The sequence below is a fragment of the Myotis nattereri genome (genome assembly GCF_964212035.1).
Source record: "Myotis nattereri genome assembly, chromosome: 9".
Taxonomy (NCBI): domain Eukaryota; kingdom Metazoa; phylum Chordata; class Mammalia; order Chiroptera; family Vespertilionidae; genus Myotis; species Myotis nattereri.
In genome coordinates, this window is record NC_138084.1 from 5,784,428 (window position 1) to 5,811,828 (window position 27,401).

The following is a 27,401-nucleotide window of genomic DNA, read 5'->3' on the forward strand; positions in this document are numbered from 1 at the left end:
GCTGAGTTAGGAACGCCAGGACACGAAGAACCCTGGAGAAATAAACTTTTACTAATACAACTCCGGAGGCGGGAGCGTAGGGATAACTGCCTCTGCCAGACATGTGACAAGTGTCAACCCCAGCCTCCAATAGAGCTTCCAACTCCAGTCTCCCCAGCGCTGTCCAAAAGCCCAGGTATGTCTAGAGAGTGAACTACAAGCCCCAGAAGGCAATGCGCAGTGGTGAGCTAGAAGGCTCGGGCTCCCCGGTTTACGCCTGCGCCACGGAGTGTGTTGGACAATGTAAGAAGACTACAAGTCCCGAGAAGCAACGCAGCGAGGTCCCAGTCAAATGTTTGCGGCTGCGCGTCGCGGGCGGGGCCTCTGGGGCGGAGCGGCCACCATCTTGGAACAGGAGGCGGAGCGGAGCCGACTGGGAGCGACCGAGCGGGCCGCCGCTGCCGCCATGAACCCCGAATAGTGAGTGAGCCCCGCCTGCGCCGTCCGGCGTAGCCTCGATCCCGAGTACGGGGCTGTGCGCTTACCGGGTTGTCCGGCCCGGGTCAGGACTGTGCGGCGCCCCCACATCCGGGTCCTTCTTCCGCTGACCCCCCCCCCCCCCACATCCGGGTCCTGCCCCTCCCCCGGGGCCCCCAGGACCCCGGCTCCACACCCCTAGTTCTTGCACCCGGGGCCCAGAGACTGCGACCCCGAGGGACACTACTGGGAGCCCGAAGGACTGACCCTAACAGGCCTCATAGGTCAGGTGACCCCGCAGCCCTGGCCTCTCCAGGCCTCAGTTTCCCCACTTGGCTGAAAGTGGCGATCTGGGTGCTGACAGTGGCCTCAGCGTTATGGTCTCTCACCAGACGGTTCCCGGTCTCGGTCCAGACTCCGGCCCTTAAGGTCGGGCCGTCGATCCTTCTGCTCTTCCCGTTCTCCCGGAATCTGGTTCCCGGGACTGGTCCCGGGGCTGGTTAGACGCGGAGGCCCCGAGGCGCCGCTCGCTCGGGGTGGCTCTCCCGCAGGTCCTCCCGCCGCGGGTCCTGCCCCGGTGGGTCCGGCTGCCCCGCCGCTCCCGGTCCCTTCCTGCCCGCTCCTCCCGGCGCAGCCCCAGCGCCGCCGTCACACCCCTTCCCTCGCTGTCACCGCTGATGCTCAGATGAACGGGGCGGCTGCTCCCCTTCCAGGGAGATTCTCTTTCCTCCAAGCCCCGGTCACTCCCCTGGGGGTGGGGGGCCCGCCTCTGCCGGCCTCTCGCTGACAGCGCCCCGAAGAGTCCGCTCTCTTCCCCCTCTGCCTCTTCCCGTTTGTCCTCCAGACCCAGGCCTCACGTCTCCCTGGGGAGCGGGCTCAGAGCGGGATGGTCAGGGGTTAGAGGAGGGAACTGACCGGCCCTCCCGGAGACTTGGGGCCTGAACCTGGTGTCCAGTCTTAAAGTCAACAGCAGTGTGACTTAGGGCAGGTCACTTCCCTTCTCCCGACTCTGGTTTCCTCATTTACTGGGAATAAGAACACCCCGCTTCGTTGAACGGTTGCGAGGCTTAACTGAGAGGGGGCATTTGGAATACTTAGCACTGGGTCAGGCACAGGTAGGAACTCGGTACATCTCTCCTGCTGACTGTTGTTACTGCTCCCTCCTCCGAGAGGCCTCATTCCGTGCTCTTCACACAGATGTTCCCTCTGCAAGCTCCAGCCTGGGCCCAGCTTCCACTTTGGGGCCTCCCCTGCCAAGACAGTCTCCCCCGGGCAGTCCACGCAGCTCCCTGGACAGTCCCTGCTGGGCTCCAGACCATGGAGTGTGTCCGGAGTCAGGGTGGGATACCCAGCTCTGGCACCTGACTTTTTGTCATGCCCCTCTCTGGACCTCAGTCTCCCTCTCTGTAAAGTGGGAATTCATACTCATGCCTTGGGCCAGCTGTGTGATGGGGGTGGTCAGCTCTCCCTCCCCTCGGACTTGTGGGAGGATCTTGTGAACACCGTAGGCATGTCAGTGTGGGAGAAGCTGTACCGGTGGCTCCAGGAGGATGGCGGTGGGCTCCCTACCTGCCTTCACACTTTCCCATCCTCTCTCTCTAGTGACTACCTGTTTAAGCTGCTTTTGATTGGTGACTCGGGCGTGGGCAAGTCATGCCTGCTCCTTCGGTTTGCTGTGAGTAAGAAGTCTCCCATACCATCCTTCTGGGTTTCTGGCTGGTGGCTGGAGGGAGAATGGGCAACAGTAGCACAGTAGCTGCAAGACCTGGGGATCAAGGATGAAGTTGCAGGACCTGCCAGCAACATAGCTGACTGAACAAGGGCAGGTGGCTGGCAAGCTGGGTGCAATTAGGAGCTTTTCTGGGGCAGGAAACTTGAGGGAGGTTTTCTAGGTAGGCCTCCGGCCTGTCTACTCAGGACAGTTCACTGGCCTCTGATCTTCCAGGATGACACGTACACAGAGAGCTACATCAGCACCATCGGGGTGGACTTCAAGATCCGAACCATTGAGCTGGATGGCAAGACCATCAAACTTCAGATCGTGAGTGTCGCTCTTCCCAAGGCCCCTGGTGCAGGGGCCTCCACCATGGAAGGCAGGGGCTCTGGGCATGGAGCCTAGGGCTGACCTGCCCTCTCCCGTACTGTCTTGTAGTGGGACACAGCTGGCCAGGAGCGGTTCCGGACCATCACTTCCAGCTACTACCGGGGAGCTCATGGCATCATTGTGGTGTATGACGTCACCGACCAGGTACTCTTGGGCTCACCTTCCCCTGCTTTGCTTTCTCAGCCTCAGGTCTTTGACTCCGGCTTCTTTTCATTCTTCCCATCCTCTTCCTGATGTGGCCTGGAAAGCACCGGACCCATTTCACCCAGAGGGAAACAGCAGAAATAGATCCTCAGAGGCCCTGCTGCAGGGTCTTCACAGAGCCAGGCCCCGCCCCTCCCCGCCAAACTTGCCACCTTATTTTAGACCATCCAGGCACCTGTGTTTTGAGGGCGTTAAGACAGTTGATTGGTCGCTGTGCTGGGCCCATGGCCTCCTGTGTAAAGACACTAGAGAAGCCAGTGGAGAGCTTTAGGCAAGAAAGCGAGGGGGCCCTGCACTCTGGGTGGAGCGTGAGCAGAGGCCTGGGAGCCCAGCGCCGGCTGCGGCAGCATTCGGCGTGTGTCTTTGGCAGCAATAGAAACAGTCACGGCATTCCTCATGGCTGACAGAGCCTGTCCGTCTTTGATGTGCATAGCCCTCGAGAGGTCTGCATCGTGTTCCCATTTCACAGGTGAGATGGTCAGAGTCCTGCCGCTGGTCACGTGGCAGAGACAGAAAGCCTAGTCTGCTGATTCTACTTCGTTCTTTCCACCAAACCTCGTTGCTTAGTGGGGACCGGGCTCTGGGGACATGGAGATGCTTACTTACAGGAGGAGGCCCTGCTCTTAGGGGCAGCTGAGCTGTCTGGCTGAGCAGGGACCCATGGTGGTGCCTCCTGGACAAGCTATGGGTGAACTGTGCTCCACTCAGACAAAGGTCACCAAGGACCGCTCACTGCCAAATCCTGTGGCCTCACTTCAGTTCTCGCCCAGATCGACCTCTCGTGGCTTTTAACTCTGTCCTCTCCTAACTCCAGCTCCCCCAGCCCCTGCTGCGCTAGATGATCTTTTCAGTGGCTTTTCACTGCCTCACGCTGTACTGACCTCCATAACCCCATATTTGTGCTTCCTGACCTTGCCCCAAGCCTCCTCCTGACTCCCTGCATGGTTTTGGCCACTTGGTGGTTTGGCTTCTGTCTTACGTTCTGGGATTCCTGTGTCTGAATAGCTCTCACTGTACATCTTCTCTTGGTCCGGCATTCCGCTGGTACTTTGTGTCTGTATTCTAATCTTCACAATATTACCCAGTGAACTAAATGGTGGGTCCCCGCTTTCCTGGTGAGGAGACACGCTGGGAGAGGTGTGAAGTAACTTGTCCACGGTTTCACAGCCCAGAAAGGCAAAGCCATTGTTTGAATCCAGGGTTTTTTGCTTCCGAGCGTACCTTTTCGTGCTCCTGTACAGCCTCTCCTGAGCTCTGCCCCATCTGTGGCACTCAGCGTGTCCAGCACTGGCCTCGCCATCTCTCCCTGAGCCAGCTCTTGCATCCCTCTTAGCCTGACAAGAACACTCTTCCCTTCCCCGTCCAGACAGTCTGAGCCCCCTCTGCACTCCCTCATCCTCTCTCAAATCGGGCTCCTCATAATCGCAGTGATGGGGTACCAGCAGCTCCTAATTAAGCTCTTGTTATGAGACAGGCCTGCATTCATCATCTCATGCTCACAGCCCCACTGGGAGGTACTGCTTTACAGAGGGGAGGAAACAGGCGCAGGCCAGGTGACATCTCTAGGGTCACACAGTCCATGGCAGAGCCAGGGCTTCCCCCAGGACAGTCTGCCTGGGTCCTGTGCTTTCCCTGCCTCCCTCCCTGGCTCAGGCACAGCTTCTCGTCCCTGTTGCTCTCCATCTTGCTGCTCTGATCTGGCCTCCACTCCTGCCGGGACTGTCTTCCCGGAACACAGGTGTGTTCCTGCCACTCCCTTCCTAAGAAAACCCCCCACTGGCTCCTGGTTGTCTAAGATGCAGCCAGGCTAAGCTCCTCCAGGCGCTAGCCTGCTCCTCGCCCTCTCCCTGCTCAGAGCCTGCGTCCCAGCAACATTCAGCTCCTCCCACTCTCGAAAGTCACCGTGCCCCTCGCACTCTGTGACCTAGCGCATGCCGTGTACTCCCCTTGCACCTTTCCCTGTCCCCGCACTTGCTTTCTCGCAGGCCAGTTCGTCCCTGCAGGTGTGGGTCAGCTGAGCCTCCGCAGGCAGTGGTAGTCCCGGAGCTCAGCAGCTCCCGTCCCTGCAGCACTCAGGCCCTGTCACGCCACCGTGTGTCCTGGTCTAGTCCTTCCTTTCCCGGTGCTTTAGGGCACGGTCCAGGTCTCATTCCTTCTTTATCCCCAGTGCTCAGCACAGGGCCCAGCCTGGGACATGGCGGGGGGTGTAAGTGTGAACCCCGCTGATACCTGTCCTCTCTGGCTCCAGCACAACCCTGAAAGTTCCATCCTCGCCGCAGGCCGGCTGGGGGTCGGGCGTGGCAAATCCCCTGAGCCGAGTGAGGAGGCTGTTGGGGCCAGAAGTAGGATGCACGCTAGACTCTGTTCCCAGGATACCTGTCTCCCTCATAGGCCAGGGTCTCTTCTGCTGCAAGGACCCTTCACCTGTAACTGGCTCCAAGACCTCAACCTTAAAGGGACCATAAGGCCACTGGGAGAACGTGGTGATCCTTGCGAACCTGTTACTCTCGACTTCTCTCTCTTCCTGGCCTCTCTCCTGATGCCATTTGCTCCCCACATGTGGTTGAACCGTTTTTGTGTGTCAGGGAGAGAGAAGCAGCTGCAGGCCCTTAGGCCTTCACTGTTGAGGTGCTGGGGCTGTCGGCAGACGGCTGGGGCGGGGCTGGGGCTGGCTTTTGGAGTCTCAGACGGAGGAGGCCAGGGAGGACAGTGGAGCCTGGAGAAAGGCGCGTCCTGTGGGTCCCCTGAGTCCCGGGCCCCTGCTCTCTCAGGAGTCCAGGGCAGCCCTTTCCCCTCTACGCCCCCGTTCTCCAAGTGTGGGGTGGGGTGGGGAGCAGAGTAACTTTCGGCCCTGGCTGCCCTAGGAATCCTATGCCAACGTGAAGCAGTGGCTACAGGAGATCGACCGCTATGCCAGCGAGAATGTCAACAAGCTCCTGGTGGGCAACAAGAGTGACCTCACCACCAAGAAGGTGGTGGATAACACCACAGCCAAGGTGAGCGGCCGGGGCCGGGCCTCCCAGGGTGGCTGGGGCGACTGCCTCTCACGCCTCACTTCTCTCCTCTTCTCTCCCCTTGTCAGGAGTTTGCAGACTCTCTGGGCATCCCCTTCCTGGAGACGAGTGCCAAGAATGCCACCAACGTTGAGCAGGCGTTCATGACCATGGCTGCTGAAATAAAAAAGCGGATGGGCCCGGGGGCTGCCACCGGGGGTGAGCGACCCAACCTCAAGATCGACAGCACCCCCGTGAAGCCAGCTGGTGGCGGCTGTTGCTAGAAGGGGCGCGGGGGTGGGACAGGAGGGGCACCTTCTCCAGATGATGCTCCTGGAGGGGGCAGGAGGTGCCTCCCTCTCCTGGGGTATTTGAGTCTGTGGCTTTGGGGTGTCCTTGGCTCCTCATCTCCCCCTGGCCCATCTGCCTGCCACCCTGAGCCTCGGTTCTACCAGGGCCCCCAAGGGAGGACACCCAGGACCTGGGGCTGGGGCACTGTGGGCCTTGCTCTGCTGCTGCCTCTAGGTAACTTTAAAAGATACGCCACCATACACTTTTCTTTGGGATGAGGGCCCCTCTGTCTGTCTCCCTCCACTGGCCCCCATGTATGCTGCAGTGGGTTTCTCTCCTTGTCCTTTTCTCCCCTGCCCAACCCTTCCCCACGAACTGAGGGCCTCCTGGCCTCTACTGCCCAGGCTGAAGTCAGTGCCCGGGGCCAGAAATGGGACCGGGGACCAGAACCTGGGATCCAGGGTCCTAGGTCGGACCTCAGGACGGGCATGGGGGTTACAGGGGCCCAACAGCCCCCCTTTCCCCTCCTCCCTACCGCTCCTCCCACCCCTCCCACACTCACAGCTCCAGCCGTCCAGCCACAGTGAGGTCTGAGCCCATCTAGTGCAGGTGGGCGGGCAGCCGAGCTGGGCCTGTGTCTTGTGCCCAGAGGGAGCCTGCTCTTGCCACCCCCTGCCCTGCCAGAGCCAGGCCCATGTGCTGCCTGCCCACCGTGCCCCTTTGTCCTCAAGGCAGGCGGAGGTGGAAGGCACACCGTGCCAGAGGCCGGGCACCAGCCTTAACCCTCACTCTGCCAGCACCTCCCTTTCCCTGAGGCAGCGCAGTGGCTTTCTCTCCCCTTCCTTGGAGCCTACAAGGGCAGATCCTCATCCTCTGTTGCTACTTCTCTGGGGAATATGGGTGCAACCCAGGGTTGGGGGTCTCTCTTCTCACCCCCTCCCACCCAGGATCCTAGCCCCTGGCCCTCTGGCACAGCTTCTTCCTGCAGAAAAACCTTTGTTCTCTACCTGACAAGCCATGTCCGTGTGCTGTCTCGCCTGTCCCACCTGTGCCCTGCCTTCCAGCTTGTATTTAAGTCCCTGGGTTGCCTCTTAGGGTGCCCCCCTTCTCCCAGGTTCCCCTCTGGTCATGTCAGGCATTTTGCAAGGAAAAGCCACTTGGGGAAAAGACAGAAAGGACAAAAAAATAAATTTCCACTGGCCCTCCGGTGAGCCGAGGGTTTTTGCAAGGAAGTTGTGGTGGCTGTGTGTGGTCTGTGGTGGGAGCCGCATTGAGGTGGGGGTCGGAACTGGAGCCCTGGGCTTGGTGGGCTGCACAGGGGGCTGGGCGTGGGCTGTATCCCAGGGTTGCTGTCCAAAGTCCTTGACCCACTTCGCGAAGCCAGGAGAGCTGCGGGCTTGTGCTGTGGTCTGTCCCCATGGGGCCCAGCACGATTCCAACAGGGAAGGAGGCAGGCCATCAGCGAGTACCTGGTGATGCCAACACGCCCTCGGCACACAGGCTGTGAATGGGCAATAGCGGGGCACCCCAGGCATTGTGCCCCACTGGGCCTGGCCCACGTCCGCCCAGCCCTGTGGCTCAGCCCCCTCTCTGGCTTCACTGGCTTCAAGCCAGGCTTCTGCCCCCGACGACGGTGGCAGTGTTCCCGCTTAAGACCTCAGTACTGCCTCTGGCCGGTGGGTGAGAGCGGGGGTGAGTGCTGGGCCCAGTGGACCTGGTCAGGCTGGTGGGTTTGTTGTCTGACACCCGGGCAGGTGGAGGGGCGCATGTGCCAGAGGTGGGCGTCCCGCCTACCTGTCACTGAGGTTGGGGTGGGCGGTGGCACTCGGACCCGGTCGCACTGGCGGCTGGGCTCACGGAGACCCGGCCCCGCCCGAGGCCGCTGGCACGGCGGCCCCGCCCCCGGCTCCGCCCCGCCGGCTTCGCGGGCTGGAGAGAGGGAGCCGCGGGCGAGGGATCGCAGGATGAGCGATCGGGGCCCGGGCAGTCGGCAGCGGACGCGCCGCCCGAGCCCACCGGCCCGCGGCCCCGGCCCCGGCCACGCCGCCAGCATCCCCCGAGCCCGTGCCCGAGCCCTGCGGGCCATGCCCGGCCGGCCCTAAGCGCGGGCCGGGGGGCGTCCCCTTGCGCCCGGGCCCCGCGCTGGCGCCCCCCGGGCCGCCGCCCGGCGGGGGGGCCATGGCGTTCACCTTCGCCGCGTTCTGCTACATGCTCACCCTGGTGCTGTGCGCCTCCCTCATCTTCTTTGTCATCTGGCACGTAAGGCCCGGCTGGGGTTGGGGGCGGGGTGGGGCAAGGGGCGCACGGAGCGGGAGGGGACCACAAGGATGGATGGTCTCCGGGCCCAGGGAAACTTGGAGATTCCTCTCTGGTCTCCCCCACCGGCCGGCTCCTGTTGGCCCCCATTAATACCCCTCTGGTCGGCTTCCCTTCCCAGGGAGGCCCCCTTCCTCCGCCGCCCCCGCCTCTCTGACTCCCTTCCCCTGCCCCAAGCAGCCTTGGAGTATAGGGTGGGATTCTGGGGTTCTTGCTTCTCCGCCCCCCCACTACCATCACCATCCAGGTGCCCCCGTTTCCGTCGGTCTGCTTGCTCCCCCCCCCCCCTTGTGGGTTTTTCCAGCCTGAGTGATGGAGCCGGTTGCTATGGCAACTGCATCTGTTTACAGGACCCACAGATTGCAGAGCCCATTAACCCTTTTTCTTCCCATCCCCCTCCTGAACCAGCAGCCATTGCCTCTAAGCAGCCCCAGAGACCTGGCCACCACCACCAGCTCACCTTGGGTTTCCCTACCCCTCCTGTCAGGGCTTCCCTCCTCCCCCCTCTCCCCCCCCCCCAGGTCTCCTCCCCACTTTCCAGCTTCCCTCCTCTTCCTTCCCCCGCGTTCCCCTTTGTCTGCTGTTCCCTCTGGTTTGTCTCTCACTGTGGCCTGGCCTCACACCTGGCCCTTGAGAATCTCCATTTCTCATTTCTTTATCCTGATCACCTTGCCTTAGAGAGGTTCCCTCTCCCCTGTTCTCTCTCTGGGCCCTCATGGTGGTGCCCCTGCCTGGCTCCCTTCCTCTCACCACAGAACCACCAACCAGCCTTTCAGCTCATTGTTTGGGGCCTTTAGCGCTCCCCCATCCCCCTTCGCTGCCTTCCCTCCTCCTCTGTCCCTCCTCAGCCCCCATCACACAGTCAACCTATCTCGGCCCTGGCCCACTCAGCTCTGCTGGCACTTCCAGGACACACGCCCTGATCTTTCTTTCCTCTGGGGGGGTTACCCTTACCCCCCTCAAGCCCTTCCCTGTCCCCCCTTCCTTCTCACTTCTTCCGCATTGTCTCACCTGCCTCTTTCCTGGTCTCCCCACTTCCTTTTCCTGGGATTTGCTGCCTGCCTGCTCCATGGTCCTCCCCAGCTCTTGACCAGTCTCCCTTCACCATCCCCTGCTGCCCCCACTGCCTGTCTCCTTTGTATCAGGACTCTGTGGACTCAAACTGTCTCTCCTGTGTAAGGAGTGAGCTCCTTAGGCACCTTCACACACACACACACACACACACACACACACACACACACCCCATCTCCAGCCCTCTCTCTCCCTGACTTTGTCTTTCTCTCTGGGCCTTTCAGTTGCTTTTTTCCCCCCTTTCTCTGTTCTCTTCCCCTCTCTCCATCCCCCCGGGGTCCATCTTGATCTCTCTGAGTCCCCTAGTTCATCTGGGCCTTGGACAGTGCTATGGGGTAGGAGCAGGAGGGCTGATTCCTGAGGACTGGAAGGAATTGAGACTGGGAACTCAGAGCTAACCAGCTCCTGGGAGAAAGGCTCCTTGAATTCAAGAAGCCCCTTTCTGGGCCCCTCCCTACCCAGAGGCCTCCCACAGTCCCTATGGGGGGTCACCCCTTAGTCCCTGTCCTTAGGGGGTCCTCAGAGAAGTCATCCATCCAACTAACGTGTGTCCATGCTTCCTGAGAATCAGCTCTGGGTGGCTTTGGGAAAGTCAAGGATGAATAAGACTCAGGCTTTGCCCTTGTGGGGTTCCCAAGCTGGGAGAAAGGCTCAAGCTTTCTCAACAAATATTTATTGAGCACCTACTCCATGTCAGGCACTGTGTTGGCTCAACTATCTTGCTGGGTGATCTTAGTAAAGATCCCTCATTCTGAGTTTGTTTCTTCGTCGGTAAAATGGGCTTGTGGTGTGGACATTACAGTGCCCAGAGCAGGGCCTGCTCAGGGGGTGCGGTGGGGACAAGAGGTGTGGTCCTACATCCAAATTGGTAAGAATTAAAATCTTTCAGGGCAGGACCCCAGATCCCACCCCACAGCCTGAGCCCAAGCCCACTTGGTCGCTAGGCAACCCTGATGGTGAGTGACGCGTGTCAGCTGTCACCGTGGGGGATTGTTTGTTCCAGGGGACTGAGTCAGCGCCAGGCAGTCTGGGGGGTAGGAGGCGAGACACCCGCCTCCTGCTGATGGTACCCGCTCTGGGGCAGGCAGACAGCACCCTTCCACTCCCTGCTGGACCCTGTTGCTGTGCCTGGCAGGCAGGTGGCTGCCCAGAGTCAATAGGGGGTTGGGGGTGCTGCTCCAGATGGAGCACAGGAAGCCCATGTTCTCTCCCTCCCAGCCGTCTGGGGTCTGGGCTGCTAGGGCGTGGTGGGCCTGCTGTCTCATCTTAGGGCTGCTGCTGAGGCGGGGGTAACCCCAGAAGGCTTCTCCCATGCCAGTTCTCCCAAGGTCTGTCCCATCATCCCCTCAAACACCTGCCCCCACCCCCCGCAAGTTTCCCATCCCAGTGAGGATACTGCCCCACCAGGTGCCCTAACACACAGAGGCACCTTGGGCTCCTCTGCCTCTGTTCCGATGCTATTCAGGCTCTCTGGAGTCTGGCTTTTAAAGAGCTCTGGGATCCATCCACACCTCTACATCCCACTGCACTCCCTTCACTCAGGTCACCATCAACACCAAACACTCTTTTAACAGTCCCCTCATTGGTCTGTTCTGAGTATGATAAGGTGGTTAAGGATTTTACTCTAGAGTCTGAATCAGAATCCTGTCTTGCCACTAATTAGCTGCGTGGTCTTGGACTAGTCCAGTGGTTCTCAACCTGTGGGTCGCGACCCCTGAAAATATATCCTGCATATCAGATATTTACATTATGATTCATAACAGCAGCAAAATGACAGTTATGAAGTAGCAACGAAAATAATTTCATGGTTGGGGTCACCACAACATGAGGAACTGTATTAAAGGGTCATGGCATTAGGAAGGTTGAGAACCACTGGTCACTTCTCTGTTTCCTCGTTTGCAAAATGGAAATAATAGCAACATCATCGGGTTGTTGCAAGCATTAATGAGTTCACAAACATAAAGCCTGCTGGCCTAGAGTGAGCATCATGTACATCTTGGCTGAAACTGTTAGCCAGTTTGTAACTCCTGCTCCATCAATTCTATGTCATCAACTTGGCTCCCCCCTCTGCTGCATTATACCCCTCAAATGGCTCCCCATCACTTGTTTGTTCAAGTCCAGACATCTGATCCAGCCCCACAGAGCACCCATGGCTGACGGCTGACCTCTCAGCCCATCTTTCCCCAGTTTCTTCTTCCCACTCACCTCACACTTTCATTCTAGCCCCATGGAATCTGCAACTTCCAGAATATTCTTTCAGCCCTTTGCCTTTGAACCTGCAGTTCCTGCTGCTCAGACTGCCCCCCCCACACACACACACCCCATTTGTTCACCAGACAAACACCGGAGTCCGGCCGGAACCCTGCATCACCCCCACACTGGGTCAGGCACCCACTTCAGGGTCTCCCTGTGCCCTGCAGCCCGATCACCCTGGAATGCAGTCACAGTTCTCCCAGGCCTGGGGTGCCACCAGGGCAGGAGCCGTGTCACAGGTCTCGGGGGCCCCAGTGCTTGGCACAGGGCTTGGCAGAGAAGACACCACCTCAGGGTGTTTGGGCTGGAAGCATCATGGACTGGCCTGTATTGGCATCACTAGGGCTCCATTCCAGACTCGTGTGACCTTGGGCCAGACCCTGCCCTTCCCTAAGCCTGTTTCTCCGTCTGGTCTGGCCCCCATGTATGAATTACTGTCCCACTGAAGGACGGGTGGGGGGCCATACGCTGCTGCTCCAACCCTGACAGGCACACACCCCTCCCCCAGATCATAGCCTTTGATGAGCTGCGGACCGACTTTAAGAACCCCATCGACCAGGGGAACCCAGCGCGGGCAGTAAGTGATACATGTGCTGTGCCGAGGTGTGTCCGTCCGTCTGTCTTTCCATCTGTTGTGGGCTAAGTGGGGTGGGGGCCGGGAAGACGGGTGTGTATGTGCGGAGGGAGGAGGACTTCTTCTGTCTGTCCCCACCCCAGGTGAAAACACCTGGCGCGGGCTCAGGGCTTGGGTTCCTCCTGGTGGGGCAGCCGTTGCCAAGCTCCGGGCCGTTGCCGTGGTGATGCGGGTGAAAGTCCCTCCATGGTGACGGTTGCCATGGGGATGGTGTGGCTGCTTTCCTGCCGAGACTGCTCTGGTGCCCCCTGGCGGCCACATGCAGGGCGGTGCGGGAGCCCTGGAGGGCGGCGGGCTCCTCCAATACCTGCTCCTCCACCACCCCATCCCCATCACGGCTTTTTCCTCCCCTACAGCGCGAGCGTTTAAAAAACATCGAACGCATCTGCTGCCTCCTGAGGAAGGTCAGTGTCAGGGCTGGAGGCAGGAGGCTCCTAGCCCAGCTCAGCCCCTTCTGTGACCTTCCTCCTCTGGAGCCTGTCTGATCTGCTCTGCCACCGGGGAGGGAATGGGAGGCTAGAGGCCCTTTTAGTTCCCAGAGATCACGGTGGGTGGGCAGTTCCCAAATCCCAGTTCCCCTCCATGCCCTTGAAGCTCGGGTTTGTCCTGGCACCAGGCCGCTGACCTCTCCCCTTCACCCCCCAGCTGGTGGTCCCAGAGTACTCCATCCACGGCCTCTTCTGTCTGATGTTTCTGTGTGCAGCGGAGTGGGTGACCCTGGGCCTCAACATCCCCCTCCTCTTCTACCACCTCTGGAGGTGAGGGAAGCAGCTGCCCCGGGGAGGGTGCGATGGGGGAGCTGGGCAGAGGGGGTGGGAGCCGGGATGGTGGGCACTCAGGGCCCTCCCTCGCCCAGGTACTTCCACCGCCCTGCGGATGGCTCTGAGGTCATGTATGATGCAGTCTCCATCATGAATGCCGACATCCTCAACTACTGCCAGAAGGAGTCCTGGTGCAAACTCGCCTTCTACCTGCTCTCCTTCTTCTATTATCTGTACAGGTGAGGCCCTGCCCACAGAAGTCAGGGAAGGGGTGCTCCAGGCACCATGCCCTCAACCCCAGGAATGGTTGGGCTCCTAGTTCCTGCCCTTTGCCCTGGAGGACAGAGCAAGCCAGGGTGTGGCAGGGGGGCAGCCAGCAGCTGGGCCTGCTCAGGTCTCCGCTTACTGCCTCGTCTCCCCACAGTATGGTTTATACGCTGGTGAGTTTCTAAGGGGGAAGCCGGCCAGGGAGCGAGCCCAGAACGGACCGGACGCCTGTGCACCCCCAGCCCTGCTCCTCGGCCGCAGTGGCCTCAGCCCTGAGGAGGGAAGGGGCACTGGTGCCCCCAGCCTCCTCTCCACCCCCCAAACTGCTGCTGCGGGGACCTCCCGCCTTCAGAGCCCACTCCCCTTGGACTAGGGCTGGGCAGAGCTCTAAATAGGGGCAGGAGCTCCTCTGCCAGCCTGTGGGCATGGCGGTCAGTCCTGGAAGGGGCGGAACCTCCGGCCTTGTCCAACTTTGGGAAGGACTTGGGGCCCTGCCAAGGGGCAGGGCTTGACCCTGGAAGTTCTGGGCCACCCCCCTCAACCCCACCCTGAGGCTCCCCCTGCAGGTGGGGGGGTACCCACACCCAGAATGAGCAGGCTCAGCAGGGGGGCAGTCCCACTCCTAGCCTGCCCTCTCCCCTTCCCCAGGCTCTCTCTTCAGACTCCTTCCTGTCCCCATTTGCCCCAACCCAGCCCACCTGTCTCTTGGACCTATTTTCTATGTTGCCTGGAGGAGTCCGGCACCCCCTCCCCGGCCATTTGTGACAAAATATGAATAAACTACTGCAAACACCTGGGCCCGTTCTGCTCCTGAAAGGCTCCAAGAGATGGGGCAAAGGGACTATAGAAGGAACATCCGTGAGCTACACCCTCAGCAGAGCTAGGCTTGTGCACTAGCCCACAGGCCCCTCTGGGGACCCCTCAGATGGACCAGAGGCCTTCGAGGTCTCCCTGGCAGCTGTCCCCTTCCATCATCATGTTCCCAGACATAAACAGCTGTTCCTAATGAAACCCTTCCACTTGCCTTACAAGGAAATATCAAGGTCACTAACCCAGGAAGCCCGCCCTGGGGTCCCCCTTCTTCTAGACCAGTGGTTCTCAACCGTGGCTGCACATTAGAATCACCTGGGAATCTTTTGAAAATCCTGATTTCTGGGCCTCATCCTCCGGAAATTCTGTTTCTTTGTTACTAATGTTGTGGCCTCACCCCATAACAAAGAAACAGAATTTCTGGAGGATGAGGCCCAGAAATCAGGATTTTCAAAAGATTCCCAGGTGATGCTAATGTGCAGCCAAGGTTGAGAACCACTGGTCTAGACAGTCCCAAACGTGTTCCCCTGGACACTGCAAAGGTGCCAGCAGCCGCCCTCCCCCCCCCCCCCCCAATACACACAGGCCCCAGAAACAAGGGTCAAACAAAATCAAGGAAATCAAATCTTTAATGTATGGAAAAATCAATGCCAGTGGGGGCCAGGGGTCACCGGACCAGGTGGAAGGTCAGCCAGTATATGATGAGGGGCTGGAAGGCTGCAGCTCCCAGAGTCAGGTAGAGCTGGAGACGCTGTCGGGGGGCCGGGGCCCCCATGCTGTCGGGGCCCAGGGCTGCTGTTCGCAAAGAGCGCACCTGGAAGAAAGGAGAGCTGCCGCTGACTGGGGCGGAGGAGGGCTCATCCCCAGCTCCAACCTGGGGAGGACGGGGCAGGGGGCAGCCCAGACTCACGATGAAGTACATGAGTGCAGACGACGTCCAGGCCAGCGCCACGTAGTAGCCATCGCTGCCAAAGAGCAGCCCCGTGAGCACACTGAGGATCATCCTGCAAGGCCAGGGTGGGGAGCAGGCTGGAGACCCCCACAGGAGTCCAGGCCTGAGACTGGCCCCACCAGCCAGGGCCCAGAGCCCAACGTAAACCCCACCCACCACCACCCAGGACTTTTCACCCCCCGTCTGTCCCCACAGGGACCTAGACTCAGAATGAATCCTGAAGGCCTAGGACTCAGCCCAGGACCTGGATCTGAGACCGCCCTCACTGCCCCAGCTCCAGCCCCTTCTCCCCTGTGCTCCCATGGTGACTGGCTGTCCAGTCCCCACCTGACAACACTACACGTTCCTGAAGCGACTGCTGGAAACAGTCTCTCTAGTAGAGGAGACAGGCGGAGAGGGGCAGAGGCACGTCCAGGGTCACTGTTCCAGGCTACGCTGTGCAGGCCAGGAACCCAGGCCCAGAGCCCTCCCCAAGGCCAGCCTCCCGCTGGGCTCCCAGGTGCTCACCCGACGTATTTGTAGCCGCTGTAGGCCAACAGGTGGAAGGTGCTCAGGTCACTGCGAACGGTGGCCAGGTAGACGCCCAGGAGCAGGGCCAGCACCTCCAGCACGACCCACACCAGAGCTGTGCTTGCGCACAGGCCCAGCACCTCTGGGGAGAACCTGTGGCCAGGGGGGCGGGGGCAGGTGTGAGACTGGGGGCTGGGAGTGGGCTTGGGACCTGGCACAGATCCCCTAGGCTGCTGTGGAGAAGAGCAGGAATGGGGAGGGGGCTGGCACTGACCTTTTCTGAATGCCCAGTGCCATCCCAGCCAGCAATACATAGGTGATGAAGGCCATTGCTGCCAAGAGCCAGAGAGATGCCATCAGCCTGGTTTCCTCAACCAGAGCCCTCCCCAGCTAGGCATTTGAGGCCACCGACACCCTTACCTCCCCCTCATACCTCCTTCCCTGCACATCCCAACTTGACAACTGTCACACTCAGCCCGTTCCCCCCGTGTAAATGCCACCCGGTCCTTTTCTCAGGACCTCCAAGCCACCTGCCTCTGTCCCTGTGCTAGGAAACTCACCAAAGTTCCCTGCTGTGTCTCAGAAACATCACTGGTCAAGGCTATTGCTCATCCTTGACCCACAGGCAGGGGTCAAACTGATCTCAGGAGAAACCACAGGACCAAAGTGCAGGTTGGATGGACTAACCAGGCTGTCCCTGGGTACAGGCCATGGGGATGACCTCACTGCAGCCAGTTCTAAGTCTGGACATTGGTGCCAGCTACAGCTCTGGCCACCCTGCCCAGGTAGAGCTCCACGTTTAACTGTTTTCACGAAAGCTCAGAGCCAGTGGGAACCGGGCTTTCACAGCTTTACTAGTAACTTATCGGTCCTGTCCTCTGCCCGCCTGAAGCACCAGAACTGATGTGTCCACCAGAGGGCAGTGTTTGGGGTCAGGAAACCAGCTCTACCACCTGCAAGATACTCAAGTCTCTGAGCTTGGCTTCTCCACGTAACATGAGAGTGGAGTTTCCACCTTACTCGGTGGTCCCGAGAGGGAAACGGAATGAAGGACGGAAGAAGAACCCATGTCCCTCCTCGGGCCCTGGGCTGGCCGGCTGGCCGGGGCACGCTCACAGATCAGAGGAGTCAGATGTAGAGTCTGCCAGCCACAGCCAAGTGGGCAGCCTGACCTGTGCCATGTGGACGGGCAGTTTGGGAACTGAGAAGGGAGGGGACTTTTGAGCAGGCCTCGGAGACAGTAATAATGATGATAACAGCTACTCGTTACGGGATGCTGCCTACGGGCCAGGTGCTGTGCTGAGTGCACACCAGCTCACCGAGCCTCCACCACACGCCTTTGCGGGAGGCACTGCTGTTACTTTGTTTTACAGGAGAGTGAGAGTAGCCAGGAGGAGGTCTAAATCCAAGGCTCCAGGCTGGGGAGGCACACAGTCCGAGTCAGGAGGCAGGAAGGTGTCACTGGGGTGTCCCCCGAGGTCGCTGAAGGCATACCCAGGAAGCTCCTTCCTGGCCACCCCGCTGTCTCCCTGGTATTGCGTGACTGCCACACACAAAAGCCCCAAGAGCAGACGCTGAATCAACACATGACTCTCTCCTCGTTGGTGCCGCAAGACACAAGTCCCCTCTCACCCCCCCGCCCAGGTCAAGACTCACTGGGAATATAGAGATCAGGGGCGTTGAGGTCTTGTCGCGGGGGCAGGGGGACATCACGACTGTACTGCACTTCCCAATTCTGGCAATGGCAGCGGCAGCCCAGTCGAGAGGAAAAGACGAGAGAGGAAAGAAGGGGTTGAGGTGTGGGGGCCAGACTGCGGAGCAGGATGAGGGAGGCAAGGGGGCCTGCCAGCTCACCTGGTGTGTGTAGGGGAAGACCAGGAGCCCTAGCTTCTTGGCCACATAGGCTGTGTCCACAGCGAAAAAGTACTTGAGTTTGTTGACAGACACAAAGCGGTGCAGCTGGGAGGGAAGAGAGAGGAGGCTGTGGGCACAGGGCACCCGGACCTCGGGGTGCTGGGAGGGTCAGGTGGGATTGCGTGATGCCCCAGCCTTGGCCAGAGATCCTGCCACCCTTGCCCTGGGGGAGCACCACACCTCCTTGTGCACAATGTCCTTCCCATGGGATGCGATGGAACTGCCATAGGCCATAGCCACGTTGGCCACTGGGTCCCCAAGCAAGTGGTTGACATTGAAGGCCACGTCGGCTCCTGGGGCTGGGTATCCCCCTGGCTGGATGGAGTAACCACCGCTTGTGTCATCGAAGAGGGGAGGGGGGTCCGGGGCGGCCCGGGTCCTGTGCTTGGAGCCTGTGGGTTTGTAGGTAGCAGAGGAGGTGTCAGGAATACCCAGCATGAGCCCAAACCGCCATCCCTTCCCCAGGGGTTCTTCTCAGAGGCGCTAAATGTGGGCAAAGAGCTGGGGCAGTGCCTGGACGCGGCTGCCCACCGCGGGGTTCCCGGGGGCCTTCTCAAGGGAAGTGATCTCCGAACAGCCTGGGACAGTGAGAAGCTTGCTAGGCGGAGGAGACAATGGCAAGGGCATCTCCAAATGAAAAAGGTGGGAAAGGCGACGGCTGGGCACCCGAAGACCCCGGGCAATGGTCGGGGACCCAGCAGGGTCATGACAGGGAAAGGCAGTTCCGGAGGAGGCCCCGTTCGTGCCCGGGTCCGGCACGGGGATCCCAGCTGTGCCGTCACTGCCCCATCGCAAGATCGGCCGAGAGGGCGAAGTCCAGGACGCGTTGTCGAGTGGAGCTGGGCAGGAACCCTAACGACACCCGCCACCCCGGGCAGCGGTCAGGCCGCCCCTGCCCTCGGGGTGAGAGGGCCGTGCCGCCGACCCTCCGGAGGCAGGTCGGGCCGCGCCCCGCCCGCCCCACGCACCGTGAGCTCCGTAGCCGGAGTGATAAGCCATGGCCGCGACGCTCGCTCTCCCGGAGGGCCCGCTGCGCTGCCTCGTGGGCACGAATACTAATGAGGCAGCTGCTCCGCTCCCGGAGCCCCGACCCGAGTTACAGAGCAGCCCGACACGTCCCCGGGCTGTGCTACCGCAGCCGCCATGTCGGCGGCGTCATCGTGAGCCACCTGCCATTGGCCCTTCGGCGGCGGCGGCCCGCCCCTCCCCTCCTCCAATTGGCTGCTGCCAATCCGTCGCCGAAGCGCATTCGGCAGCGGCCGACTTCCGGGAGGGGCGGAAAGCGGAGCAATTCGAGGTGCTCTCGGATTGGATAGTGGATTTGCAGGTTCGGCCGGAGCAGCCAATAGGCAAGTTGCTGTAGAAGGGTGTTGAGAGTTACTTCCGCGCTTGCGCAGTGGGCACTTGATGCTAGTCTTGCCACGACTACACCTGGCGGACACCCGGCGTAGACCGGCTGCGGCCGGGCTCCGGGAACAGAGTTCCACTCGCCGCACCTACTCCAGGAGGGAAGGGCGATGGGGCTCTGGCCAAGCCCCGCCCTCTGGTCTTTGGCCCCTCGCTCTCATACTCGCTTTCCTCCCCCGTCCCCCACACCCCAGAGTCCTGGCGTGGAGCCCGGGCTGCCTGGGAGGTGTTGGTAGGAGGCCGGACTGGGCAGTGACAGCACAGCCCAGCGAGCCGGAGATGCCGACTCCTCCTCCAGCCTCCCACCCCTTTTTCTGCGCGGGTGCTGTCCGTCGTCGGGTGCTGAAATGGTCTACTGCCACTGACGCCATCCTGCAGACCCCGGCCGGGGGCCTGCTGCTGGAAGGTCCTGGGCTCTCGATCCACACCAACACCATTACACAGATTGAAAAACTGAGGTCCCGAGATTGGATGGTATAGTTGGGACAGGATCCTGACCAGGCCTGTTCTGTGGTACAGCCTGTTTGGGGATGGAGATGTGCTGCTGTTGAAACACCTGAGTCACTGCTGGCCCTGCGGTCCTCTCTAAGTGAGACCCCCCACCCCCAAGCCTCACTCGTGATCCCCGGGCCTCCTTTCTCCCCACCCAGTTTCTGAGCACTCAGCCTCCCCCGAGACAGTCCTCAGGCACCACTTTCTAGAGAGCAAGATCGGGTCCTCCGTGACTTCCCTCTAGTTAGCTTCCCAGTGTCCAGTTACACCCGGTGACTTTCCGGCCCACGTGGTCCAATCTCAGTGCCTTTGCCCCAAAGTCCCCTCCACCTGGGATGCCCTTCTCCTCATATCCACTTGTCCAAAGTCTAGCTATGCTTTAAGGTCAGTTCTACTTGTGTCTCTCAGAGAGACAAAGGGAAAAGAGGCCTAACCTGGCTTGGGGTGGAGACTGAAGGTCAAGTTCTAGGTTCCCTTTGGCTGCACCAGTTTGCCCTGCATGTAACTTCCATGAGGACAGGGCTGGTGTCTTCTCCACTCCTGCCCTTGTCTTCACTGTGCCAAGCACAGTGCTTGCATATAGAAGACACCCAATAAACATCAGTGTCAATAAATAAATAATGAATGGATAGAACCCAGGGTCAGTCCTTCCTTCTCTCTACCATTGCAGCGACCTCAGCTTTGAACGGGCAGGGGTGTTGAACCGAATGGCCTTTGAATTGCCCTTTGCGGGGGCGGGGGAGGGGGGATGACAAAACAAACCCTGCCTGCATTGCAGCTCCCTATGTGCCACCCACCGACTGTCTAACTTGGGGGCTAGGCCCAGATCCAGGGACAGGCGTGAAGGTCTGAGGCCCCTGAGGACCAGGGAGCAGCGCTGGAGCGACAGGGACCTGGGAGGAGTCCCCCCATGCAGCACGGGTGCCACCCCCTGCACCGTGTGGTGGATGTTTGTGCTTTGACGGACTCTAGCGCCCTTCCATCTGCATCGCTCCGGTGGGGAAAGTGAGGCTGCGGATGCAGAGCGCCCACCCAAGGTCACACAGCCGAGCGTCCTGAGTCAGCCTGCGGAGTGGAACCCAAGCCTCTGTCCAGCTAATCGGGCGCTACCTCTGTCTCGGCTGGAACTGCCTCCCTCCTACAAGCGAGGCTTCCCGGCTGGGGTCTGGGTGGGCTCAGGCCTGCGCCTGCTCCTCAGCAGTAGACACCCACCTTCGCAGTTCTCCTTCCTCATTTCACAGCGGGGGTCGGGGAGCGGGAGAAACTCCCCCGGAGAGCAAAGACTCGCCCAGGATCACCCCCGCCAGCGCGGCAGGAGGGGGACCCAGGCGTCGGTCCACCCAGCCTGGGCTTCTTGGGGGCTGGGGCAGCACCCGCGGTACCAGGCTCTGCTGGCGGCGCCGCCGGTGCCGTGGGGGCGGGGTCAGCGGAGGGCGGGGCGCCGGGCACCGAGGCCGCCAACGCCGCCGCCGCCGCCGCCACCGTGCGCTCGGGCGAGCTCGGTGCACTCCCTCCGCGGCCGCCGAGCCGAGCGGACGCCCTCCGGGGCGAGCGGCAGCCCTCCGTGCTCCCCTATCATGCCCGGGGCCCGGGCCCTGGTCGCCCAAGCAGCCAGGACACCATGCCCGAGGGCGGCGGTGGCGATGGCGGGGAGGTGCCTGCACTCATCACGGACGGCGAGCCGCTGCGGGAGGAGGTATGGGCTCTGAGTGGTGGGGAGCCGGAGCCGGGTCGGAGCGGGGAACAGGGGGCAAGGGAAGGGGCGGATCCCGGGGCAGGGGCTGAGGTGGGAAGTCCTGAGCCCCTGCGGACAATGACGTCATTGGGGTAGCCTGCGCCCTGCGAGGGGTCGGGGCCTAGGGACCCGCGTGGGTTGCAGGGGTGGGGCATCTGGGAAGGGATGTGGGGGGCGATTCCCGCCCCCTCGTCCCCTGTTCCAGCTTCCCCCTCCTGTGACGTCAGCGCCTGGTCCCTCAGGTCCCCATTCCGCAGCAGCGCTGCCCTCACCCCCAGGGCCCGGCGGTCAGGCCCCCAGCCCCCAGCCCGTCCTGGCGGCTCACGAGGTGCCAGGCAGAGCCTGCAATGCAGCAGCAGTAGCAGGGACTTGGGGGCGGGGGTGGGGGGGCGTGTAGGGAAAAAGGTAGGGAGGAGGCCTCTGGTACCCCTGTTTCCTCACCCCGCTGTGAGGGCCTAGGCCTATCCTGCTGGCTGGGACCCCCAGGATGGCTCCTCTTTAGCCCTAGCTGGGGTGTGGGGCCCAGGGTGGGGTGAGGGGTGATAAGTGGTGAGCGGGTCTATGTGTATGTGGGTGAATGCAGTGTGCTTGTAGGTGTGTGAACGCTGGTCCATACTCCCCACACCTTGGGTGGGACATATGGACCCTAAAGTCAGGTGAGGTGTGATGGCCGCTAGGCCTGGGTAAAGTGGTCATGTGTGAGTGCATGTGCGTGTCTTTTTGTGAGAGTCTCTCCTGTAGAGTCAGTCTGTGGGTGTGGGTGTCAGATTGCAGAAGGGGGTGGGGGTGGAGAATGTACTGTGGCCACGTGAGGGCCTGGTATGTTCCTGGACTGCAGTGAATGTGTAACATGTATATGCATGCGTGTGCCCTGTGGTGTATGTGTGCATGTGTGCCTGCACACCATGTTGTGGTGTGGGGATAGGGGTTGTGCCCTGGGCACAGGTGAGGATCTGGTGTGTCTTGGATGAACAGGCTGCATACACACCTGCGGTGGGTGGGTCTGGGATGAATGTGTGGGGTGGGATGTGTGCATGAGTGGGTGTGTGCATCGCTGGCCCTGCGGGTCAGGGTGGTGGTGTGCACCTGTGGGGGCTGATGCAGGGGGAGGGCAGGCCCTGGGCTGGGATGGGAGTGGTTCCTTTCCCCTTGGGCCTCTCAAGGCCTGCTGGGTTGGAGTGGGAGAGGTGGCCCATTAACCCCACCTCTGCTGTTTCCACCAGACCACCTCTCCCCTTTCCCGTTTTCCCCTCCTCTCCCGACGGCCTCCCCTTTCTCTCTCCATAGGCACCTTGGGGATGAGGTGAATGACAGGCTGGCAGCCCTGCCAGGAAGGGTGGGCCAAACCTTCTGGGCCGGGGAGTGGCCCCTGCAGCCCAGCAGCTGTGTCCCACCCCCTCCTTCAGCACAGATGGGGAGTGGAGGCCGGCACTCCATCTGCTCCCCCCAGACTCACACCTCCCCGTTCCCAGCTCTTCCTCTTTCCGGTTTCCTTAAAAGCCTGGCCCAAGTCTCCTGCTGTCCCTAGTGGAACCAAAGGACCGGAGGGAGTCTCAGGGTGACAGTAATGATATTCATTCCCACGGCCAGACCCTGTGCTGAGCTCTTCACACGTATGATCTCACTGAATCCTCTCAACAACCCCAGTGCACAGATGAGGAAATTGAGGTGCAGAGAGCATGAGGGACCTGCCCAGGTCACACAGTGAGCGGTGGCGCCAGCACGGGGTCCTGGGCAGTCGGCTCCAAAGCCCATCCATGCTCTTTGCCCAGAGGGCCCCTGCCACCCTGGCCCCCCACACCACCAGGTCTGGGAACTGAGGCCCAGAGAGGGCAGGGATATGACCACACCGCAAGTTTGGGGCAGAGCCGGCACCAGAACTCACTTTTCTCAATGGCCAGTTAGAGGGTGCTTCCTTCTCTTGGCAGAGATGGGTCGTTTTGTCCTAGATGCCCTTGGCTGAGAACTGACCTGCCCAGCGCAGATAGGCCTGGGTTTGAGTCCTGCAGCCCTACTGTGTGTTAGCTAGAAGGGTGAGAGGCCTGGAGTTTGTTATTCAACCTCTCAGAGCCTCGGTTTCCTCATCTGTAGAGTGGGCAGCACAGCACCACCCCCTCCACCGCGCCTGCGTGGAGTGGCAGGCGCAGTGACAGCCGCCCTGACGTGGCCTCCCTCTCTGCCCGCCCTGCAGCAGCGGCCCCTGAAACAGTCCCTGGGAAGCTCCCTGTGCCGCGAGTCCCACTGGAAGTGCCTGCTCCTCACGCTGCTCATCCACTCCTGCGGCGCCGTGGTGGCCTGGTGTCGCCTGGCTACGGTGCCGCGGCTGGTCCTGGGGCCCGAGGCGGCCCTGGCCCGCGGGGCCGGGGCCCCGCCGCCCACCTACCCGGCCAGCCCCTGCTCGGATGGCTACCTGTACATCCCGCTGGCCTTCGTCTCCCTGCTCTACCTCCTCTACCTGGCCGAGTGCTGGCACTGTCACATGCGCGCGTGCCAGGCGCCGCGCACCGACGCGCACACCGTGCTGGCGCTGATCCGCCGGCTGCAGCAGGCGCCGCCCTGCGTCTGGTGGAAGGCCACCAGCTACCACTACGTGCGCCGCACCCGCCAGATCACGCGCTACCGCAACGGCGACGCCTACACCACCACGCAGGTCTACCACGAGCGCGCCGACAGCCGCACGGCGCGCGCCGAGTTCGACTACTCGGCGCACGGGGTGCGCGACGTGTCCAAGGAGCTGGTGGGGCTGGCGGAGCACGCGGCCACGCGCCTGCGCTTCACCAAGTGCTTCAGCTTCGGCAGCGCCGAGGCCGAGGCCTCGTACCTCACGCAGCGGGCCCGCTTCTTCGGCGCCAACGAGGGCCTGGACGACTACCTGGAGGCCCGCGAGGGCATGCACCTGAAGGACGTGGACTTCCGCGACTGCCTGCTGGTGTTCGCCGACCCGCGCCGCCCGCCCTGGTACGCGCGCGCCTGGGTCTTCTGGCTCGTGTCGGCCGCCACGCTGTCCTGGCCGCTGCGCGTGGTGGCGGCCTGCGGGACGGCGCACGTGCACTACCAGGTGGAGAAGCTGTTCGGCGCCGGCTCGCCCGCGCCCGGCGCGCTGCCCAGCGGGCCGCCCCTCTCCCGCGTGGCCACCGTGGACTTCACCGAGCTCGAGTGGCACATCTGCTCCAACCGGCAGCTGGTGCCCAGCTACTCGGAGGCCGTGGTCATGGGGGCCGGCGCGGGCGCCTACCTCCGCGGCTGCCAGCGCTGCCGCCGCTCCGTCAGCAGCAACTCGCTGCCCCCGGCCCGGCCCGGCGGGCCCCGCCTGCCTTTCAGCCGCAGCCGCCTCTCGCTGGGAGCCGGGGGCCGGGCCACGCCCGGGGTCTTCCGGAGCCTGAGTGGGGGGCCGCTGGGGCGCCGCGGGGACGACACCGAGCCCCTGGAAAGCCCCCCGTGCTATGAGGACGCCCTCTACTTCCCGGTGCTCATTGTCCACGGGGACAGCGGCTGCCAGGGGGACGGGCAGGGGGCGTTCTGAGACCCCTTGGCCCCAAAGCGGCCCCGCCCCCGCCCCGCCCCGCCCAGGGCCTCCATGCCCGAGTGACTCCCAAACCGACCAACACGCAGTGACCCCGGGGCCTTGGCGGGCTCCACCGGAGCTGAGTCTACGCACTGTCCCAGCGTGGCTCCTGCCCGCCACCACCGTGTCCCACCCCCTGCGATGGCAGACGATCTGTCTTGGGAGTCGTTCTGTCTGGGCAGGGGAGGAAGTTTCCAGAAAGCTGAAATGGGGGCGTCCTGGGGACAGCTGTGGCCTGCAGCACAGGGCTCCTGCGGGGCCTCCCTGCGTGGCTGCGGCCACACTGGGAGCCCTGGAGCCACGCAGAGCACGCAGTGGTGGTTTGGGGCCATGCCCAGCTGGGCTGACATCCATGAAGCTGAAGAGCTGGTTACGATAGCACCCGCCCAAGGTCCCCATCCTCCACCCCTGACAGCGCCCTCCTGCCCTCTGGCCTCTTGGGGCCAGTCCCTGATCAGACCCTGCAGCACAGCCCCTCTCCCGGGAGCCTGGTTCTTAGAGCACAGCCTTGCCCCACCCTACCCCCCAGTTTCCCCGGTGTACTCACCCACATCCAGCAGCCCTATAACCCAAGGCTTCTCAGGGCCTTGAACCACATTCCCTGGTCCCTGCTCTCCCCACTCACCCCCCAAGCCCAGGTCTGCCTCTGTCAGCCACGCACACACCCTCTGGGCTTCTCTGCTCTTCATTTTCCTGGTGATCCACAGGGCCCAGGGCCACAGGGCATCCGAGGGGCCTCAGCCTGACACAGCCTCCTGGACGATGCCCTTGTTCTTCTATGCTTCCCTGATCAGTAGGGCCTGGCCCAGGGGACACCGCCCCTCTCCCAGGGAGGAAAGAGTAGTCCCTTCCCTTCCAACTGGGGCTTCCACCCCCTCTCAGGGGCTGGTGGGGGAGGGAGGAGACAGCGAAGATGCAGATAAAATAAAAGGTATAAAATGGAAGGTCTCATGTGCATTCCTGAGCAGTGGGTCCAAGGCCACCACTACCAGGGCCCTGGGCCAGCCTGGGCTCTGGGAGGGGATGCAGGGTTGAGCTCCAGTGATCCCAGGAGCAGGGTAAGCTGAGAGGGAACCTCCCCGCCCAGCCCGGGGCCTCTGAGACTCAGGTTTGAGTGGCTCTGAGCAGCTGACTCAGTCCACTGGTATCTGGGTCACTCCTAAGGCGTGGTCCAAGTGGTCCCTCTTGCAGTCCAGTGGGGCTTTCCATTCTGCTGCCGGGCGTGCTGAGGACTAAGGGAGTGGCGACTGGCCCCCGGAGTGGTCTGTGGCTCGAGCTCAGTTCCTTGGGGGAGTGGGCACTGAGCTGGTTGGAGGACACAAAGCAGAAAGCAGCCAGCCCCAAAGCAGGGCTTGGGAACTGAAGACAGAACGGGGCTAAGGAAGAGCCTTGCCCACTGGTGGGGCTGGCGTGGTCCCTGGAAGTGGCATCTTCACACAGACAGCTGTGCGGGCTGTTTGCGCTGCCAGGGTGCCAGGCTGAGAGGCACGTGTGGGTGGAATCCGGCCTGTGGGCCACTCCTCCAGCCCTGGCATGGCGCTGCATCCCCACAGATGAGGGAACCTTTTTCTAACTCGTGCAGAGGCTCTGTAAGGGCTCGTGGTGGCCCTGGAAGGGTGCCGAGAATGGGAGGGCTTCTCCGGGCACAGGCAGGGCAGAGGGTGCCCTGGGCAGTGGGACCCGCCTGCATAAAGGCCTGGGTGCAGGCCCTGCGGTGAGGCGAGATGAGGAGGTAAAAGCAAAGGGCAGTGGAAGAGTTGGCTGAGGCCTTCGATATCAGATCCCGAAATTTGTGCTTAACCTGGGACAACCTGGAGCCATGAAGACGGCTGAGCAGGGAAGCGATAAGGTCAGGGCTGCATGTTCGGATTTTAGGCAAAAGTCTGGCTGCCCACTGGCCACGTGGAAAGGGTGGGGTTGGAGACCAGAGCGTGCCCTGTGCATTGGCTCACTGCCTCACTTCTTTGGGAGGGAAGTCAACTCTTTGTAAAGAAGCGATGTAGACGGGAAACTCTATGGCGCCCAAGCATTCAAGGAGGCTGAGAGGGCAGGGGCCAACGTACTGGCTCAGCTCCACCGCGTGGGGAAGATTTCCCTCTTCCGTTGCCTGCCCTCCCGCCACAGCCACCTAGCCACTACCCGCTCTCCTCTCCTCAAAAACAGATCCCCGTTCTCCTTCAGATGGCAGCGAGCCCAGCTAAAAGGTGGGCCCTTGTCCTGCCCGGTTTGGCTCAGTGGATAGAGCGTCAGCCTGCAACCTGAAAGGTCCCAGGTTTGATTCCGGTCAAGGGCACATGCCCGGGTTGTGGGCACGATCCCCATTGGGGGACTTGCAGGAGGCAGCTGATCGATGATTCTCTCTCATCATGGATGTTTCTGTCTCTCTCTCCCTCTTCTTTCCTCTCAGAAATCAATAAAAATATATTTAAAAATAAAAGGTGGGCCTCTGCACCCTGCACAGCTGTATGTGTGCCAACATTTCTAGCCTTCCTTGCCCATATAGTGTGGCTTAATTTTAGCATATGAAATATAAACAGAATGTGTTGCAAGGGGTTTCTAAGAATTCTGCATTCAGCGTGGAATGCGGATGTGACCGTTGGAACGCGAGCAGCTATCTTGGATCAGGAGATGACCTTGAGCATTCTAGCCAAGTGCTGAGGCTAGCA

General features: G+C 61.4%; 4 protein-coding genes across 6 annotated transcripts; 3 read left to right on the forward strand and 1 right to left on the reverse strand.

The window, feature by feature from the left end:
• The first annotated feature begins 336 nt into the window (after positions 1 to 336).
• RAB1B (RAB1B, member RAS oncogene family) lies at positions 337 to 7,278 on the forward strand. The gene is made up of 6 exons (XM_081098143.1): positions 337 to 459; positions 2,059 to 2,131; positions 2,402 to 2,497; positions 2,609 to 2,704; positions 5,629 to 5,760; positions 5,847 to 7,278. Exons 1-6 carry the CDS (start codon positions 446 to 448, stop codon positions 6,039 to 6,041), a joined length of 606 nt encoding a protein of 201 aa, XP_080954269.1. The 5' UTR covers positions 337 to 445; the 3' UTR covers positions 6,042 to 7,278.
• A 703-nt stretch (positions 7,279 to 7,981) lies between these two features.
• CNIH2 (cornichon family AMPA receptor auxiliary protein 2) lies at positions 7,982 to 14,147 on the forward strand. The gene is made up of 6 exons (XM_081098144.1): positions 7,982 to 8,307; positions 12,197 to 12,265; positions 12,679 to 12,726; positions 12,968 to 13,080; positions 13,179 to 13,322; positions 13,508 to 14,147. The coding sequence occupies exons 1-6, from the start codon at positions 8,227 to 8,229 to the stop codon at positions 13,533 to 13,535; spliced, it is 483 nt and encodes a 160-aa protein (XP_080954270.1). The 5' UTR covers positions 7,982 to 8,226; the 3' UTR covers positions 13,536 to 14,147.
• Positions 14,148 to 14,771: 624 nt separating this feature from the next.
• On the reverse strand, positions 14,772 to 20,848 carry YIF1A (Yip1 interacting factor homolog A, membrane trafficking protein). Of its 3 annotated transcripts, none has more exons than XM_081098333.1 (8): positions 20,648 to 20,848; positions 17,717 to 17,928; positions 17,477 to 17,581; positions 17,279 to 17,357; positions 15,897 to 15,954; positions 15,620 to 15,775; positions 15,071 to 15,164; positions 14,772 to 14,974 (listed from the first exon to the last, which is right to left on the reverse strand). In XM_081098333.1, the coding sequence occupies exons 1-8, from the start codon at positions 20,667 to 20,669 to the stop codon at positions 14,828 to 14,830; spliced, it is 873 nt and encodes a 290-aa protein (XP_080954459.1). In that variant the 5' UTR covers positions 20,670 to 20,848; the 3' UTR covers positions 14,772 to 14,827. The 3 variants fall into 3 exon arrangements, with proteins under 3 accessions (XP_080954459.1, XP_080954460.1, XP_080954458.1); XM_081098334.1 differs by lacking the exon at positions 20,648 to 20,848 and adding an exon at positions 18,505 to 18,713 and having other exon boundaries at positions 14,772 to 15,000; XM_081098332.1 differs by lacking the exon at positions 20,648 to 20,848 and adding an exon at positions 18,505 to 18,687.
• Positions 20,849 to 20,960: 112 nt separating this feature from the next.
• Positions 20,961 to 25,679, forward strand: TMEM151A (transmembrane protein 151A). Its single transcript, XM_081098335.1, has 2 exons — positions 20,961 to 21,131; positions 23,362 to 25,679. Exons 1-2 carry the CDS (start codon positions 21,057 to 21,059, stop codon positions 24,691 to 24,693), a joined length of 1,407 nt encoding a protein of 468 aa, XP_080954461.1. The 5' UTR covers positions 20,961 to 21,056; the 3' UTR covers positions 24,694 to 25,679.
• Positions 25,680 to 27,401: the final 1,722 nt, after the last annotated feature.

Excerpts from the sequence above, each read along its gene's own strand:
- RAB1B (XM_081098143.1), top strand. Across the intron at positions 2,498-2,608 it reads AGACCATCAAACTTCAGATC|TGGGACACAGCTGGCCAGGA; the intron begins GTGAGTGTCGCT and ends ACTGTCTTGTAG. Across the intron at positions 2,705-5,628 it reads TGTATGACGTCACCGACCAG|GAATCCTATGCCAACGTGAA; the intron begins GTACTCTTGGGC and ends TGGCTGCCCTAG.
- CNIH2 (XM_081098144.1), top strand. The coding sequence starts at position 8,227 with ATGGCGTTCACCTTCGCCGCGTTCTGCTACATGCTCACCCTGGTGCTG. Across the intron at positions 12,266-12,678 it reads AGGGGAACCCAGCGCGGGCA|CGCGAGCGTTTAAAAAACAT; the intron begins GTAAGTGATACA and ends CCTCCCCTACAG. Across the intron at positions 13,323-13,507 it reads TTCTTCTATTATCTGTACAG|TATGGTTTATACGCTGGTGA; the intron begins GTGAGGCCCTGC and ends GTCTCCCCACAG.
- YIF1A (XM_081098332.1), bottom strand. The coding sequence starts at position 18,535 with ATGGCTTATCACTCCGGCTACGGAGCTCACG. Across the intron at positions 17,929-18,504 it reads CTCCGGCTACGGAGCTCACG|GCTCCAAGCACAGGACCCGG; the intron begins GTGCGTGGGGCG and ends ACAAACCCACAG. Across the intron at positions 17,582-17,716 it reads AGGACATTGTGCACAAGGAG|CTGCACCGCTTTGTGTCTGT; the intron begins GTGTGGTGCTCC and ends CTTCCCTCCCAG.
- TMEM151A (XM_081098335.1), top strand. The coding sequence starts at position 21,057 with ATGCCCGAGGGCGGCGGTGGCGATGGCGGGGAGGTGCCTGCACTCATC. Across the intron at positions 21,132-23,361 it reads GCGAGCCGCTGCGGGAGGAG|CAGCGGCCCCTGAAACAGTC; the intron begins GTATGGGCTCTG and ends CCCGCCCTGCAG.